This window comes from Artemia franciscana, chromosome 11, assembly GCF_032884065.1.
Source record: "Artemia franciscana chromosome 11, ASM3288406v1, whole genome shotgun sequence".
Taxonomy (NCBI): Eukaryota; Metazoa; Arthropoda; class Branchiopoda; order Anostraca; family Artemiidae; genus Artemia; species Artemia franciscana.
Window position 1 is genome coordinate 44,120,786 of NC_088873.1, and position 17,918 is coordinate 44,138,703.

General features: G+C 34.2%; 1 protein-coding gene across 2 annotated transcripts in view; it reads left to right on the forward strand.

The window, feature by feature from the left end:
• LOC136033273 (epithelial splicing regulatory protein 1-like) overlaps positions 1–17,918 on the forward strand; it is a 219,262-nt gene that overhangs the window by 7,008 nt on the left and 194,336 nt on the right. For both annotated transcript variants that reach the window (XM_065714031.1, XM_065714032.1), the window contains exon 3: positions 16,041–16,184. In XM_065714031.1, the coding sequence (XP_065570103.1) occupies positions 16,041–16,184 (144 nt within the window). The remainder of the gene's footprint in view (positions 1–16,040; positions 16,185–17,918) is intronic.

A 17,918-nucleotide genomic window follows, 5' to 3' on the forward strand; every position in this document is an offset into this window, starting at 1 on the left:
CCAAAAACATAGTTATTATGATTTTCGACTATGCTAAATAAAATGGCTATCTCAAAATTTTGATCAGTTGACTTTGGGAAAAAAATGAGCGTGGGAGGGGGCCTAGATGCCCTCCAATTTTTTGGTCACTTAAAAAGGGCACTAGAACTTTTCATTTCCGTTAGAATGAGCCCTCTTGCGACATTCTAGGACCACTTGGTCGATACGATGACCCCTGGGAAAAAAAAAAAAAAAAAAAAAAAAAAAAAAACAAATAAACACGCACCCGTGATTTGTCTTCTGGCAAAAAATGCAAAATTCCACATTTTTGTAGATAGGAGCTAGAAACTTCTATAGTAGGGTTCTCTGATACGCTGAATCTGATGGTGTCATTTTCGTTAAGATCCTACGACTTTTAGGGGGTGTTTCCCCCTATTTTCCTAAATAACGCAAATTTTCTCAGGCTCGTAACTTTTGATGGCTAAGACTAAACTTGATGAAACTTATATATTTAAAATCAGCATTAAAATGCGATTCTTTTGATGTAGCTATTGATATCAAAATTCAATTTTTTAGAGTTTTGGTTACTATTAAGCCGGATCGCTCCTTACTACAGTTCGTTACCACGAACTGTTTGATAGTAAGTTTGAGATCAACGTTTTAAAGTTTGAGACCAATGTTTTTAGCCTTTTTTATACCCCATATTTAGGTCATTTTTAAGAGCTCAAAAAGTGCTTAAATCTGAATTTGGGATAGAAGAAATTATTATATTCGTAAGTAGCATACAAAAAGGCATCGAGTGGTATATTCACTCGGAGAAAAAAAGTATTTCTCCGACTCATAAATTTGTCTATAAAATGCAGGTAAAAAAATCCTTATTCAGTACCGTTAGACAAAGCCCAGGGAAGTATATATATATATATATATATATATATATATATATATATATATATATATATATATATATATATATATATATATATATATATATATATATATATATATATATATATAGGGACGGGACATTGGGTAAATCCTCCTTTGAGATTGGTCTCTAAGACCCCATCTCGACAAATGAAATAGTGGACGAAAATCGCCCTCGTATTTATCAATTCATTCACGTATGTGTAGGAACTGAGAATAATGACCTATTTTTTATTGATAACTTCATAGATTAAATATTTCAATCAATGCACGGACGCTCTAGTATTGATGCTTACGTTACGGAAATCGCTAATAAGCTGGAATTCGTTTATACTACTACTAACAACTCACTGCAACACCAGGTCGCTTGAGGACAAAAAAGCAGTGCGCGCTTCTCCTCCATCTATTGAAGGCTCCACTAAAAAAAGAATCTTTTCTTATGTCCTCTTGCTACCCCATTCGGGGCCGACCTACTTTTCATTTGACCCCGTACTGAGGCCAAAACCTGTTATCTGGAAATCCTTTCCAAAGGAAATTAGAATAAAAAAGCCCCGTGTGTCAGGAGATAAAAACTAAACAAATGCATAAAATATTAGCATTGATAGAATCTTGACAGGGTTGTATAAATTAGAATAAAATATTTGCAATTTTGGCATAAATTCTCTTGTATCACTATTTGAAATAAGCTTTTCGTAATTAAGGTAACTGCCGTTTCACGTGTGAGTGCTATGTTTCGGGATGGTTCAGTTATGAATTAAATAAAAAAAAACTAGTTTTTTTAACTGAAAGTAAGGAGCGACATTAGAACTTAAAACGAACAGAAATTACTCCGTATATGAAATGGGTTGTCCCCTCCGCAGTCCCACGCTCTTTACGCTAAAGTTTGACTCTTTGCCACAATTCTACTTTTTAAAACAATTAAAAACTTTAGCGTAAAGAGCGTGGGACTGCGGAGGGGACAACCCATTTCATATACGGAGTAATTTCTGTTCGTTTTAAGTTCTAATGTCGCTCCTTACTTTCAGTTAAAAAAACTAGTTTTTTTTTATTTAATTTCTGAACGTTTTTGAATTAATGCATGTTTGATTTTGGCTCTCCGCACATAAATTATTGAAATGAAATTAGTATATTAATTTTTTTTTCGGCTAAATGGCTTTCTCTTAGTTTTGATCAGACGATTTTGAGAAATAAGGGGTGGGGAAGGAGGCCTAGCTGCCCTCCAATCTTTCGGTTACTTAAAAAGGCTACTAGAACTTTTAATATTCAACGAACGTTTTTATTAGCAAAAAATATACGTAACTTAAGAATTAACTTACGTAACAAACTTTTATATTCTTATATTTTTATTATGTGTACGAGGGGGTTTGTACCCTCGTTAATACCTCGCTCTTTACACTAAATCGTAAGTTTTGTCCAAATTCTTTAAGAATGACCCCTGAATAAAAAAGGCCGTAGAATAAATAGTTGAAATCACTAAAAATATTTTTGCATAAAGAGCGAGGTATTTATCTCCTCCTAAATACCTCGCTCTTTATGCTAAAGTATTTTTAGAACCCCTCATATGCGTAATAATCTCTGTTCGTTTTAAATTTCAATGCTATTCCTTACTTTCATTTGAAAAAATGTTTTCATATTTTTTCATTGTTTTTTTATAGTAATGCTAGAAAATCCTGCGCCCTTTTCATTGAATTTTTCTTCCCACATGACATATTCCTCAAAGGAAAGATGCTCCCACAAAGCCCTCTCCCATCAACCCCACCCCCCAAACCAAAAAATCCCCATGAAAACGTCCGTACACTTCCCAATAACCATTACTATATGTAAACATTGGTCAAAGTTTGTAACTTGCAGCCCCTCCCTCAGGGATTGTGGGGGAGTAAGTCATTCCCAAAGACATAGTTATTATGGTTTTCGACTATGCTGAACAAAATGGCTATCTTAAAATTTTAATCTGTTGACTTTTGGAAAAAAATGAGCATGGGAGGGGGCCTATTTGCCCTCCAATTTTTTTGGTCACTTAAAAAGGACACTAGAACTTTTCATTTCCGTTAGAATGAGCCCTCTCGCGACATTTTAGGACCACTTAGTCGATAAGATGACCCCTGGAAAAAAAAAAAAATAAACACCCACCCGTGATTTGTCTTCTGGCAAGAAATACAAAATTCCACTTTTTTTAGATAGGAGCTTGAAATTTTTGCTATAGAGTTTTCTGATATACCGAATGCGATAGTGTGATTTTCGTTAAGATTCTATGACTTTTAGGGGATGTTTCCCCCTTTTTTCCAAAATAGGACAAATTTTCTATTATAAATTAATTGAAACTTATATATTTAGAATCAGCGTAAATATTCGATTCTTTTGATGTATCTTTTAGCATCAAAATTCAGTTTTTTAGAATTTCGTTTACTATTGAGCCGGGTCGCCCCTTACTACAGTTCCTTACCACGAACTGTTTGAAAAGAAAATAATTCGGTATTTCGGGGCTTCTGACATTATTACTCCTTTGCGGAAGTTAGGCTCAAAATTGAAAAAGGATTATATTTTTTCTATGGGCCCCTTCCACCTCTTAGTTCGTTTATTTTCCCGTTAGTTTTTAACTGTTTTCGCTTTATAGTTGTGTTATCTCTTAGCAGTTCTTTCGTTAGTTGAGTTATGGTTGTGGTATATATGTTTTATCGCTCGTATAGTTGTGTTATTTTCAAATTATACTCCATAATAGAGAGGCTCCGAACACCCAGCATTGTATGTTAAGCTCTTAATTTGACGTTTTTTTCTAACGTGACCACATTCGTCCTGCGCCCTTTTCATTGAATTTTTTCCCCCATGGCATATTTCTCCAAGGAAAGATCCTCCCACATAGCCCCCTCCCTCAACCCTACCCCCAAAACCAAAAAAAAAAACCTGAAAACGTCTGTACACTTCCCAATAACCATTATTATATGTAAACACTGGTTGAAGTTTGTAACTTGCAACCCCTCCCCCAGGGACTGTGGGGGAGTAAGTCATCCCCAAAAACATAGTTATTATGATTTTCGACTATGCTAAACAAAATGGCTATATCAAAATTTTGATCCGTTGACTTTGGGAAAAAAATGAGCGTGGGAGGGGGCCTAGATGCCCTCCAATTTTTTTGGTCACTTAAAAAGGGCACTAGAACTTTTCATTTCCGTTAGAATGAGCCCTCTTGCGACATTCTAGGACCACTTGGTCGATACGATGACCCCTGGGGAAAAAAAAAAAAAAAAACAAAAAAACAAACAAATAAACACGCACCCGTGATTTGTCTTCTGGCAAAAAATGCAAAATTCCACATTTTTGTAGATAGGAGCTTGAAACTTCTACAGTAGGGTTCTCTGATACGCTGAATCTGATGGTGTCATTTTCGTTAAGATCCTACGACTTTTAGGGGGTGTTTCCCCCTATTTTCCTAAATAAGGCAAATTTTCTCAGGCTCGTAACTTTTGATGGCTAAGACTAAACTTGATGAAACTTATATATTTAAAATCAGCATTAAAATGCGATTCTTTTGATGTAGCTATTGATATCAAAATTCAATTTTTTAGAGTTTTGGTTCCTATTGAGCCGGATCGCTCCTTACTACAGTTCGTTACCACGAACTGTTTGACTATGTCTGAATACATTGAAATAAATTGTAAGTGTGAACTGCATTCAATATTTAGGTTTTTGAGCCAAGAAAATGCTTGCTTGTTTGTTTTTATTTCGTTTTTTTCGGCGGCCTGTCTAAGTCTGTCGTTTATAAAATTTTGGATGTTCGATATTAGGACTATATAGAAAATTATAACATAATTGGACATTCTTAAACTATGGTACTGAAAGCTATTTTTGGGGAAAATTAAGTAAAAAACTTGAGAGATAGACCACCTTGTATTTTTTCGAATTATTTTTGAAAAAAAAATATTTTGGAACCTCTTAATCAAGTGTCTAGGAGCGAAAATAAAGTTTAATTATATTTTAAGTAATTATCGTTTTAAAGGCTTTCGGTCATGATATCTAGGAAAACATTAGAATGACATTAAGACTTCTACAAATAGCTTTAATAATGGTAAACGGTGTCCGTGTTCCATTAGACCTCTAAGGAAATGACTGAACTCTCGTCATGAAACATAAAAAAAACTCGAAATCTTGGGGGCTTTATATTCTCCACCCTCTAGATTCTATTGCCCCCCCCCCCTCCCCCGATTTTAAAAATACTTTTGGTCGGTAATTTCATATAAAAAAATCGAAAAAGTAACAAAAATCTTTTGGCCCTCCTCAATAAAATTTGTGAATTCGAAGATCTGATAATTAAGCTGTTTACTTTGCTTGGGTAACTTTACTAAATTCTTAATACTATTTTTTATAACAAAACTATATTATTATTTTTTTTGAAAATACATTTCTAATTATTTGAATATCTTTATATTCCAGCCGAGAACACTTGTAGAAAACATGGAAAACTACGAGACGTATCATAAAAATCTTGAGCTTCTAGAGTGGGGGGGGGGTGGGACAGAAGTACCTCCTGCGCATGAATCTGGGTAGCTGTCTCTTGGAAAAGATATTTTAATCTCGACCCAGAGTCCCTATGGGACATGAAAAAGTTTTTGCGTAATGTAACATCTTTGTGGTTTTTGACCCACTTTTTCCTGTCCAGAAGACATTTTGGGGATCGGGCCTCGACTGCTTTCTGTTAATGGGATAGATAACTATCCGTGAAAAAAAATCTTCTATATCGGAAACCCCCGTCAAAATTATGACGGGGGCCCGATGCAAAAACTGTGCCCGATGCAGTATTTGTGTGCTAAAACCCTTTCCCCGCCTTCCCAAAAGGCATTTTCTCGTGCACCTTATCTCAAAATCTGGCTTTTTTATTTATGAATTGGATGATATTTAGTGTTTACGATGGCTTTTCATACAGTACCTGTCTTATTTCTAATTATGACTTGGATCGTCAGTGGTATATCTGAACCATGCTGCTCAACTTCGAGGTTAGAAGTGCAGTTCATCAAACAATTTTTGGTTTGCCGAGGATAGTTATTTTTTAATATTCTGCAAATTATTAACTAATATTTTGTATATTTTGCCGGGTATATTCACTGTCTAGCTGTAGGTTGTGCTGTTTAGGTGTAGCATAATACATTTTTTTTTTCTTTGAGTTTGGACTAGAAAACCGTTAAGGCCAAATATCCATCGTACAGATTGTTAACAGTTTCTGAAAGTGGTAAAAGTATTTTAAAACCACGTATTGATCTTTGGATATTGATTTAATGGAATTTTCTATTTTAATAAATTTTTTATTTTTGATATCTCATCTTTAATTATGATTACTAGCAAACCTGCTTCTGGGGTACAGATTGAATGGCCTTTATATTTATTTTAATTGCCGGATACTAACGGTTCATCTGAAAATAGTAAAAAAGGCTTCGGCCTATGTAATAATAATAAAAACCTAAAAATGTGTTATTTGGTGTTTGTAATTGTCATTATCTGATTATTTTTGCACCTGGTCAGATTTCATACGCATCATACCTGCTGAAATCATAGATAGAAATAAAATACGAACTTAACATGTATAGAGGTCCAGGCCTTTAGAAGTTATCTTAAATACCGTGAGTAAACTACCCCCCCCCCATCAACTCTGTTTTTTTTTCGCAAAGTTGTACCTTATTTTTTTTATAAAGAGTCCTTGTCTTTCAAACTTTACTTTTTTTATAATGCTTTCAAGGACATCAAAGTAAAAGTTTTTTGCCTCCCTGGCCGTACCTTAGTGATATTTTCGTCAGTGTTGTCGCGTTGAACCGTCAAAATAGATAAGCAAAATTATTATGTGAAATTTATGACACTTTTTGTTCTTTCAAATGAAAACCATACCTTCTTAAGCTGTTTAGGGTTAAGAGTCATAGATTTTATTTTATTTTTTTTTTGCAGATTTTTCACCCACACTTCTTTTTTTAATATGGTAACCTCTGGTGCATAAAACTGCGTATGGAGTTATTTCCATTAGAAGTAAAATTCCCAGCTTTTCTAATGTTTTAAGTAACGCAAGGTTGTACAAGCTGCCATTAAGCCAATATTAAAAATCAGATTTCCTGGTCACGGTAGGGGTGTGACTGTCCTTCATATTTAGGATAACTTCTTCCTGTAAATTTTAATATTCACCTTTTGATTTCTCTTGCATATATATATATATATATATATATATATATATATATATATATATATATATATATATATATATATATATATATATATATATATATATATATATATATATATATATATATATATATATATATATGGATATTATTACACTTTTTTTTATCTTTGTTTATTTCTTTTCTTTTTTTTTTTTGGGTTATTATAGTTAAATCACCGACTGCACCATAAGATACTTAAGAACCGAATATACCTTCATACCTCAGGGTGTCCCTGAAAACTAGTACATTTGTACGAAGCTCTTCAATACTCTTAATTCGAATAGTTATTTTTTTTGTCCTGTGACCTTATTAGATCCAATTTTGGTCAGTAATATCGCTCTATGGTTCAAGGTGATGAAAAATAGCAGTTTTTTCAGGCGTGATGCTTTCCAATTCTTAAAAATGCCCTTTGAGTCGAATGGATTTGTGTGCATGGGTCTTTATTTTAGGCCATTTATTCGATACGGCAATGCATGATAATAGTACATCCCAATGTATTTTTTCGGGGGGGGGGTCTAAAAAAATCGAAAAGATAACTTTTGGTTATAATTTATTGCGGCGGAGTTCTATTGACCAGTTAATGAGGTAGGGCATAATACTCTCCTCTTTCTCCTCCCCCTCCATACATGTAATTATACGATCTTCGATTTTATCCTGTTTCTTTCCAATGTATTAGGATAACTATTTTTCCTTAGGCATTCTTTCGTAACTTTTAGTCCAAATATTCTTTTAAACGGAAGAATGATTGGGCTTAGTTTCTCTGCCCCACCCCCTTCGGACGAATGTCCCTGAAAACTAGTACATTTGTACGAAGCTCTTCAATACTCTTAATTCGAATAGTTATTTTTTTTTGTCCTGTGACCTTATTAGATCCAATTTTGGTCAGTAATATCGCTCTATGGTTCAAGGTGATGAAAAATAGCAGTTTTTTTCAGGCGTGATGCTTTCCAATTCTTAAAAATGCCCTTTGAGTCGAATGGATTTGTGTGCATGGGTCTTTATTTTAGGCCATTTATTCGATACGGCAATGCATGATAATAGTACATCCCAATGTATTTTTTCGGGGGGGGGGGGTCTAAAAAAATCGAAAAGATAACTTTTGGTTATAATTTATTGCGGCGGAGTTCTATTGACCAGTTAATGAGGTAGGGCATAATACTCTCCTCTTTCTCCTCCCCCTCCATACATGTAATTATACGATCTTCGATTTTATCCTGTTTCTTTCCAATGTATTAGGATAACTATTTTTCCTTAGGCAATCCTTCGTAACTTTTAGTCCAAATATTCTTTTAAACGGAAGAATGATAGGGCTAAGTTTCTCTGCCCCACCCCCTTCGGACGAATGTGGGCCTGAAAATTCACTTTCAGAGCCGTTCTAAGATATAAGAAAAATGGATAAAAAAAAAAACCAGTCGTCACCACTCCTCTATGACAATCGATAGCATAAATCATGTTTTTGACATTACGAATGATATCCTGAAAAGTCAATATTTTATTTATGCCTTAAAACTACGGAATTAAGGTACGAAAAGATGTTTAATCTGAAAACAAAAGCGGCACGTCATTGATTTGTTAACATGGATTTTCTTATCAGTATTAAGATTTTGTTCTGTTTGAAAACTATGTGTAGGCCTATAAAAGATAGAGAGAATTTAAAGAAATTGTAGAAGGAATGACTTATAGTCACGATCGTATCCAGTATTTTTTGGGGAGGGGGGTACAAGAGGATTATAAACGCATCAAAAATTTGTTTATATTCATTTTTGTTGTGTTTCTAGGAGTCCCCTATCCCCCTGGAAACGGCCTTGCTTATGGTTCTTTAAGCTAACACATAAGAAGTTTTTCTCGACAGCTCTTTGCACGTGTACTATAACTTCATCTGAATTTCCCCCCTAAGAAATATTAAATCTATGAAGTAACCCTTCTTTCTGGTTCTTTTACAGTTTACTTTCAGAAATAATAAGCTCTGGATTACCAATGAATTCAGATAAAACGTTTTCGGTCCCTTGGATCCATCTTAAGCCCGTTGATACCTGAAAACCCCGATTTTTTAAAGGTTTTTCCTTTTTGGTGTTCAAAAATTACGAAGTTTTTAGGGAAGTACCATAGGATTGTCAGCGTTGCCTCGTTCAGTTGTGGAAACAAATAAGCGAAACTGATTAATTAAATTTGATAGACTTTTTGTCCGTAAAAATTCAATTATCAACGATATTTATGTATTTATTTATTATTACGAATAGCGGTAAGCATCAATGCTTGTCGCAAAAACACAAAATCACAAAATCATAATCAAACAGTTCGTGGTAACGAACTGTAGTAAGGAGCGACCCGGCTCAATAGTAACCAAAAGTCCAAAAAATGAAATTTTGGTACCAATAGCTACATCAAAAGAATCGCATTTCTATGCTTATTTTAAATATATAAGTTTTAATAAGTTAAGTTTTACCCATCAAAAGTTTCGAGCCTGAGAAAATTTGTCTTATTTTAGAAAATAGGGGGAACCCCCTCTAAAAGTCATAGAATCTTAACGAAAATCACACCATCAGATTCAGCGTATCAGAGAACCCTACTTTAGAATTTTCAAGCTCCAATCTACAAAAATGTGGGATTTTATATTTTTGCCAGAAGGCAGATCACGGATGCGTGTTTATTCGTTTGTTTGTTTCTTTTCCCAGGGGTGATCGTATCGACCCAGTTGTCCTAGAATGTTGCGAGAGGATTCATTCTAACAGAAATGAAAAGTTCTAGTGCCCTTTTTAAGTGACCAAAAAAATTGGAGGGCATCCAGGCCCCCTCCCACGCTAATTATTTTCCCAAAGTCAACGGATCAAAATTCTGAGATAGCCATTTTATTCAGCGTAGTCGACAAACCTTATAACTATGTCTTTGGGGACGACTTACTCCCCCACAGTCCCCGTGGGAGGGGTTACTAGTTCAAAACTTTGACCAGTGCTTACATATAGTAATGGTTATTGGAAAGTGTACAGGCGTTTTCAGGAGGATTTTTTGAATGGAGGCAGGGGTTGAGAAGAGGGGGATATGCTGGGGGAACTTTCCATCGAAGAATTTGTAATATCAACTATTTATTCTGCGGCTTTTGTGATTCAGAGGTCATTCTTAATGAATTGGGACAAAATTTAATCTTTAGTGTAAAGAGCGAGGTACTGACGAGGGGGCGAACCCCCTCATACATGCAATAAAAAAATAAGCATACAAAAGTTCTTTACGTAAGCTAATTTATAAGTTACGTATATCTTTTACTTATAAAAAGATTCGTAAAAAGTTAAAAATTCTAGTTGCCTTTTTAATTAACCGAAAATCAGACTAGGCTTCCTCCCCCACTCTTTTTTCTCAAAATCATTCGATCAAAATTATGAGAAAACCATTTAGCCAAAAAAAAGATAAATATACAAATTTTGTTTTAATTATTCCTCTGCGGAGAGCCAAAATCAAAACATGCATTGATTCAAAAACGTTCAGAAATTAAATAAAAAAACAAGTTTTTTAAATGAAAGTAAAGAGCGACATTAAAATTTAAAACGAACAGAAATTACTCCGTATATGAAAGGGGCTTTTCCTTCTCAACGCCCCGCTCTTTCGTTTTAAGTTTTAATGTCGCTCCTTGCTTTCATTTAAAAAACTTGTTTTTTTATTTAATACTAATCTAAAGTAAGTGTAGGGCCAGCTACAACTTCCAAGGAAAACTAAACCCTCTTAATCTGTTTGGTGCCCTGCATTTTTTTGCTGATTTTTCACCCATGTTTTTTTTCTCTTTTCTTTTATTTTTTAATTTGGTGCCCACTACTATCAAAAACTACATAACTGCATCTGAAGGTCTTTTTCATTAAAAACTAAATTCCCATTTTTTTTTTATACTGTATAAGTTCTACTTACATAATTCAAACAATCAGATTTAATTTTTACTGTCCTTGGTTCTTTAATGTTTTGTCAACATCAGTTAGACCCCAACGCTGAAAGCACGCTACCTACCATAAATGACTGTGACACAGGGTAAAAGAGTAGAGGCAGTAGCAATCTGGAAACTTTTCCAGGTTGACAGCCATGTATTCGTTAGATTTCCTGGGTGACTTTTCTATTGTTGAAGAATTGTTTTGCTATTGTTGAAGAATTGTTTATAGTAAAGTTAATTATCCTCAAACATCGTAAAAATTCAAACATCAACATCGGCTGACCCTCAAAGGCAACTATTCCTTAAAAGGAAAGCTGCTTTGTGTCATATGTTTTTAGCTTTTTTGTGGATTATCATAGACATTTCTTCGCGCCGGCTACAACCAAAACTGCCCAAATACATGTTTAGGTCTTTTTTATTAAAAGCTGAATTCCCTTTTATTCCTATATATTTCTTAAAACGTATTTAGATGTGGTAGTTTGCACTTAACCAACTTAAACAATCAGCCATCATTTTTACTATCCTTGGTACAAAAAGATTTATTTAAGCAATATCAAAGGACAAAAATGTAGTTTTACAGATGGAGTGACCAAACTGAGTCCAGGCTGGCTTTGGGATATTAAACTCATGACAATGTTTTAAACATATTTTCAATTTTGGAAGGCTGAGCATTAAACAACGTTGGAAATCGAGCACAAAATACTAGGTAAACAATAAAATCTCAAGATTCTCCTAGAGATAAAGCCTGAACAATCCTTGGGTCTGCCTTGCTTCCGTCACAGAATTCTTCCATTGTATGTCGAAGTCTTACACTGATTTAATTATGCAATAGCAAAGGACGAAATATGCTGTCGAAGTCCCTATGAGCATACCAGCAGTTTTTAATTACGTGTTCAGTGTATCAGTGTTCATAATTCTTCAGTATAAGAGAGTTTTACTTTCCATTTGATTCAATGCTAAACAAAACAAAAAGATTTATTTATGCAATAGCAAGGGACGAAATATGCTGTCGAAGTCCCTATGAGCATCCCAGCAGTTTTTCTTAAATGAAGTGACGATTATGTAGGATTTATCGCCTGGAAATAGTAAATTAGCGTTGTTTTGCGCCCATTCATATTGAAAAACCGCATAAATGCCCTTGCACTTCCATTAAGTCTAGCGGAACGGTGGCCAGTAGATTTCGCTTCTGAATTACATATTTTGGGTTAAGCAATTCGATTATTTGTTGAGAAAATTCCTCAGTCGTCCTGCTGTTACGGGAAGTAAATTTTGTTTTGTAGTGGTTTTCGGATACCCAAGTTGTGGCAAGGCAAGCCTCCGGGTAGTCGTCGCGGAAATTACACATCTTGCCAATTATTCGGGTAGGATGGGTAGACGCTATGTACTGCCAGGGTATTTTTTTTTATTTATGGAATATGTTGAATGCCATAAAGTATACCTGTATCCGGGAAGCGGGTAAAATAAGAGTCATAGGGAAATCACAGAACATCTTATATTTTCTTGTACCTTCATAGCGATGTAGAAATATTGCCGACGAAAAATAATTCTGGGAAATCGAAAATTCTTGTATCGTTTTACAGCTCCGAATGAATTCTCCGACAAAATGTTGCAAATACAGAATCAGATCACACACTATCATCAATTTAGTATTAATAATTTAATAGCTGGTTAATGTTTAGCTATTATTCAAATATTAGAATGAGACACCACTGCCAATGAATTCTTTTTCTAGGATTGATTTTCTATTTTAGCCGTTTCAACAAATTGAAACATAATTCCTTTTCCATGCTTTCGAACAATGTAGAGGACATGTACAGGAAGGGCCTCTGTTTTATTATTGCTCTCCTCCCGAAAAAAACTTGTGCACATGCCAGCAAAAGGATGAACCCTCCCATCACTGCAGTTCGCCTTTTTAAGTTAAAACGAAAAGAAAATACTGAAAAATGGGTAGGTTTTTTTTTCTAATATAACAGTGAATGGCAATAAAAAAAAAAAACATTTTTGTACCAATAATAGTAAGTTTCATCAATAAAAAGTTTTTTTTCTTTTTTTTACTGTCTCATTCAAAACAAATCACCTATTTTGTTATTGTATATTTTCATTTCATTCTAATTCTTAGCGGAGAGGCAATGTGATCTAAGAAATTATTTATGCTTTTTCATCGAAGGGTTTTAGACACAACTCGCAATAATCGAAGTGAGCAGTTAATGCTATTTTTTAGGGGGGGGGGTTGTTTTGTGTTTTTCTTTATGAGACTCTTAGGTTCTGTCATTCAATAATTTTTTTTTAGTGAATTTTAGTAGTGAACAAGCTAATAATTCTGGCTATGTCAAAGAAAAGTTGTGTCATATTGGAATGACACTTTTATAGTGTCATATTGAAATGACACTTATAACACTTTCCTAACGTGGATAGACATAGAAAAAGAAAATAATGAAATTCTGGTTTTAGAAACTGGGCTGATGATTTTTAAAATCGTACTGCGAGTCTCGTGGAATTTGATATTTTTTTTTTAGTATATAAGTTTTTCCACAGTTTCATCTGCAAATTCTTTATATTTTCAGCGAGGATTCCCTCTTTAGATTGAATGAACATGACTTTTTTGGGGTGGCGAAGTGGTCCACCAGTATCATTCTCATAAGATACGAGTCTAAAAAATGGCGTCATATTCATCTGTTTCAAAATTACTTGAAATTCACGGATCAAATTTGAGACCCATCACTCTCCAGTTTCTGAAACTGGTGGCTCCTGCGCTATTTTTGGGGACTATTGGTTTAAAGTAATGAGACTGGTGTGTTTCGTTTTTTTTTTGGTAATTAATATGCTACTGGTGGAGCATTCGCCATGCTGACTGTGATCATGCAACGTTTTCACTTGCTACTGTCCACTTCTTTTTTCATAAGAATATTCTACCGTTCTAGAATTTTGTAACCTTTTTGATAACATCACTAATCCAATTGCATAAATGGTTTGTTAAACAGTAATTGAAAGAACAGAATAAATAACGAGATATTGTCAAAATGAATATTGCTAAGATTAGCGACAGGTCATCTTTATTTTGTGTGTCGTTAATCTTGCTTATTAAGGAGCACAGTCGGGCTTTTATTAATTATGGTTGTGGAGCTTCTTAAAACTAAATAAACGAACCAAGCAAAAACGTGCTCTTTTTGCAAATATATATGCGTTTGTTTTGTAATCTGTTTACTTTCTCAAAGATAACTGTTCTTTCAGATAACAAAATTGACTCTTTATAGTAAATCTTAGTCATGTGTTATGTTTACTTTGTGTTTATTAATTGCTTATGTTATGTTTATTGGCTTGCAGTCAAACTAGCTCTCAGATAGATGGATGAAGGTTTTACGCAGGGCTTCGGGCAAACCTCTTTGAAATTAAATTAAAAAAAAAAAAAATTTTCAACTGAAAGTAAGGAATAATATTAAAACTAAAAAAAAACAGAAAGTATTCTGTGTATGAGGGGAGCTCCACCTTCCTCGACGTTTTAGCGTTCTTTACGCTAAAATCTTCAACGCCTACAAAATACTTCTCGTTCAAAAATAACGACCCTTCTGTTCTAATGGTCTTTTCTAAAAAGAGAAATAAAAAGTCAGACTTTAGCTCAGATAACAAAAATCCTCCCCCTCCCCTTCTCCATAGAAAATCACCCCGAAAGGCTTCCGTATATTTCCCAATAACAAGTTATATTTTCCTAATGTGAACTATACGGGGAAATTGTGGGATATAATCCCTTTGCCCAGGGACTGTGGAGGGTCGTGTCATCACCAAAGTTAAATTATTGGACCTTTCAAGTTTGCTTAATCAAATGGTTATCTTAAAATTTTGATCAAATGTGCTTGGAGAAAAAACAGGCATGGGAGGGGAGTTATTTGTCCTCCAATTTTTTGGATCATTTAAAAAGGGCACTAGAACTTTTGATTTTTGTTCGAATAAGATATCTTCCAATTTTCTTTGACCATTGGTTCACCCTTGGGGAAACCAAACAGACAAAAAAAAAAACATCGGTTATCTTTGTTTTGCCAAAAGAACTCTAATTCCACATTTTTGCAGATAGGAGCTTGATACCTCAGCAGTAGAATTTTCTGACATGGTGAATATGTTGGTTAATTTTCAGTAGAATCACTTAACTTTTTGGAAGTGTCTCCCCCCTTCTTCGAAAATAAGATAAATTTTCTCTGGCTCCTAGCTTTTGGTTGGTGACATTAAACTTAATGGATCATAAAATTTCACTTCTTTTGAGGCATCCGTTGTCATCAAAATTTCGTTTTTTTAAGTTCTGGTTACTATTGGGTCGAGTCGCTCCTTACTTACAGTTCGTTACCACGAACTGTTTGATATCCAAATTGCTCCTCTTTCTCCCGGATGTTCCTCCATTTTTTTGTCTAATTTACCTCGTTTTTTAACTCAATTTATAATTATCGTCTCGGCCATTAACATCTCTTTATAATTCATTTAAAAATTTAAATACATTTTATTTTTGATTTTTACTTGAAGCTATTAAATTCTATTTCTTGAAAAATTTAACATCACTAACATTCTGGATGTCACATTAAGTGGATATCGCCATCGCTATCATCATTTATGTTCTTTCTTCACTTTTAGGTGATGGAAAGAGTTATTGATAAAAAATGGGATCCCACGAATTCGTTGAGGCTCCCTCTGTCCTATTTATTTGTCCTTTGATTTTCAGTCGTATGAGTGAAAATGAATTCGATTTTTCTGTTTTGTGAATTGATGCAACCAAATTTCTGTTCCAAAATTTGTTGTCCTCATTGAGGTTTCCTTTGCCCATCCTACTTACCCTGAAAGTTTAAAGTTAGGTGGAGAAGAAGAAAACTTAGCCCATCTTTGGTCAAACGGAAAGACCTCATTAAGGTCTTAAGGTTTCATTAAAGTTCTAGCTAATGTTGAAAGGTCTAATTTGTATAGTTTGTCATGTTATTGACAGTGTGGATGTCACCTTAATGTAAATATGATCATCGTTATCATCAATAACGTTTTTTTTCCCTTTTTAGGTGGTGGGTCTGAAAGAGTTTTTTGTTAAACCTCGAGCGGCGGATATAAATGAAAATGTACTCAGTGAGCAGGCTCGGGATGAGCTTGGACTCCAAGAAGACCAAGTCAGATCTGGAAAACCCCTTGAATCCGCTATCGAAGAAGTAAGTCTATTTTTTCTTTTTCTTTCAAAGAAACAACGAAACAATATACATCGATAAATTAAGGTTTATATATTTGTGTATACTGAAAAATCAGTTTAGCCGTTTAAGGCAGGACGCACTCTCAAGGAATCTTCCTAAACCTCCCATGTTAAACATTTGGATTTTGCCTGACGTTCCTGAATTAGTGATTTCGGCGATTTTTATGTCAATAGAAATAAAAAAATGTGGTGAATATTTTGTTCTAATTAAATCTTAAAGCCGACAATTATTTTTTTTTTATATTTCCAAAATAATTATAAAACCGGTTTTGGGTTTGCATTCTAGATTGCTATACTTGACACTGTTGTTGTGGGGTATCAAAAAATAGAGCAAAAAAATTTCTATTCAACAATTAGAAATTGATTTCTATAATATATACTTGCTGGCTGCAGTCCCTTCAAATACTTTACATATTTGTGTTCCGAAGTCAAAAATACCCTTCAAATAACTAGATGCAGCTGTAATCGGAGCGTGTGAGAATGCATAAATTACTCCAAGGGACTAACCACTTGGATTGTTCAGGAGCGATTCAGTCAAGTATTAGTTAGTTGTAATCTGCTTAAACAGAGTCTAGAGAATAAGTAGCGTGCAGACATCAAACTGTCGGTTAAAAAATATTAGAAAACTATACTGTATAAATAATTACAAGAAGAATTGCTAAGGATAACCTGCACCTAATCGTAATTTTGAGTGAGAAACCCCTTAAGTTCAACCATCTTATGTTTGTTTAGTTGAAGCGACGAAGAAAACTGATACCTTTGTATTTGACCGAGTTGCCGCCTAAGAAAAAGAATTGACTAGGGAGTAAAATGCTTGGACTTTGGCTAGGCCTTAAGCTCGAAACTGAAAATTTCTTAAAAAATTTTTTTTCGTAAATATTTAAGTACTAGAGGCATTAAAATTAAAATATTTTCTGCCTCCCCCCCCCATTGACCCCAAGATTTCTCTTTTGGTTGTTTCAAAATGATGTTTGTAGGGTAGCATCCCGTATTCGTCAGTGTTACCCTGTCGAACCGTGATAATTAATAAACAAAATTGATTGATTAAATTTGACAATATTTTTCATCAGTAAAAATTAAAATATCAACAGTCTGTTAATTCCCAAGACAACTGCACTTTCAAAGGAGAGCTAAATATTCTTGAGCTGTTTATTGCCGTGTGTTTTTAGCTTATTATTTTGCCTAGTTCTTAACCACACTCCTTTTCTTTTCTTTTATTTGAAACCCTTTACTACCAAAAACTGCACAGCTGCAAATGGGAATTTTTTTTATCAAAAATATTAATTTTTTTCTAATTCTAAAATGTATATGGTTCTGAAGTTTCTATTTAATCAATTCCATTTGACTGTCCTTGAAAACAATCATTCCATTTTCACTGTCCTTGGTGCTTTTAGTATCCCATGTCGTCTGGTAATACACCGTGTCGTTGGATAATATATGGGGGGTACAGAAAGAAACTTTAGAAAGCCATAGAGAAGTATATGCATTTTCATTACTTTTTTATGTGTTGAACAAAAACTTTGGGAGGGGGTTCAAACCCTGTAAACCCCCCTGGCTTGGTTACTCATAATTAGAGATGCCATCCATATTTTGATAGTCGCAAGAAAGCCTCAGCAGAAATACTTTGAGGAAATGAGAGGCTCATATGAGCTTTATTTTTTTTCTCTAAATAAATATTTACGTTTTTAATTCATTA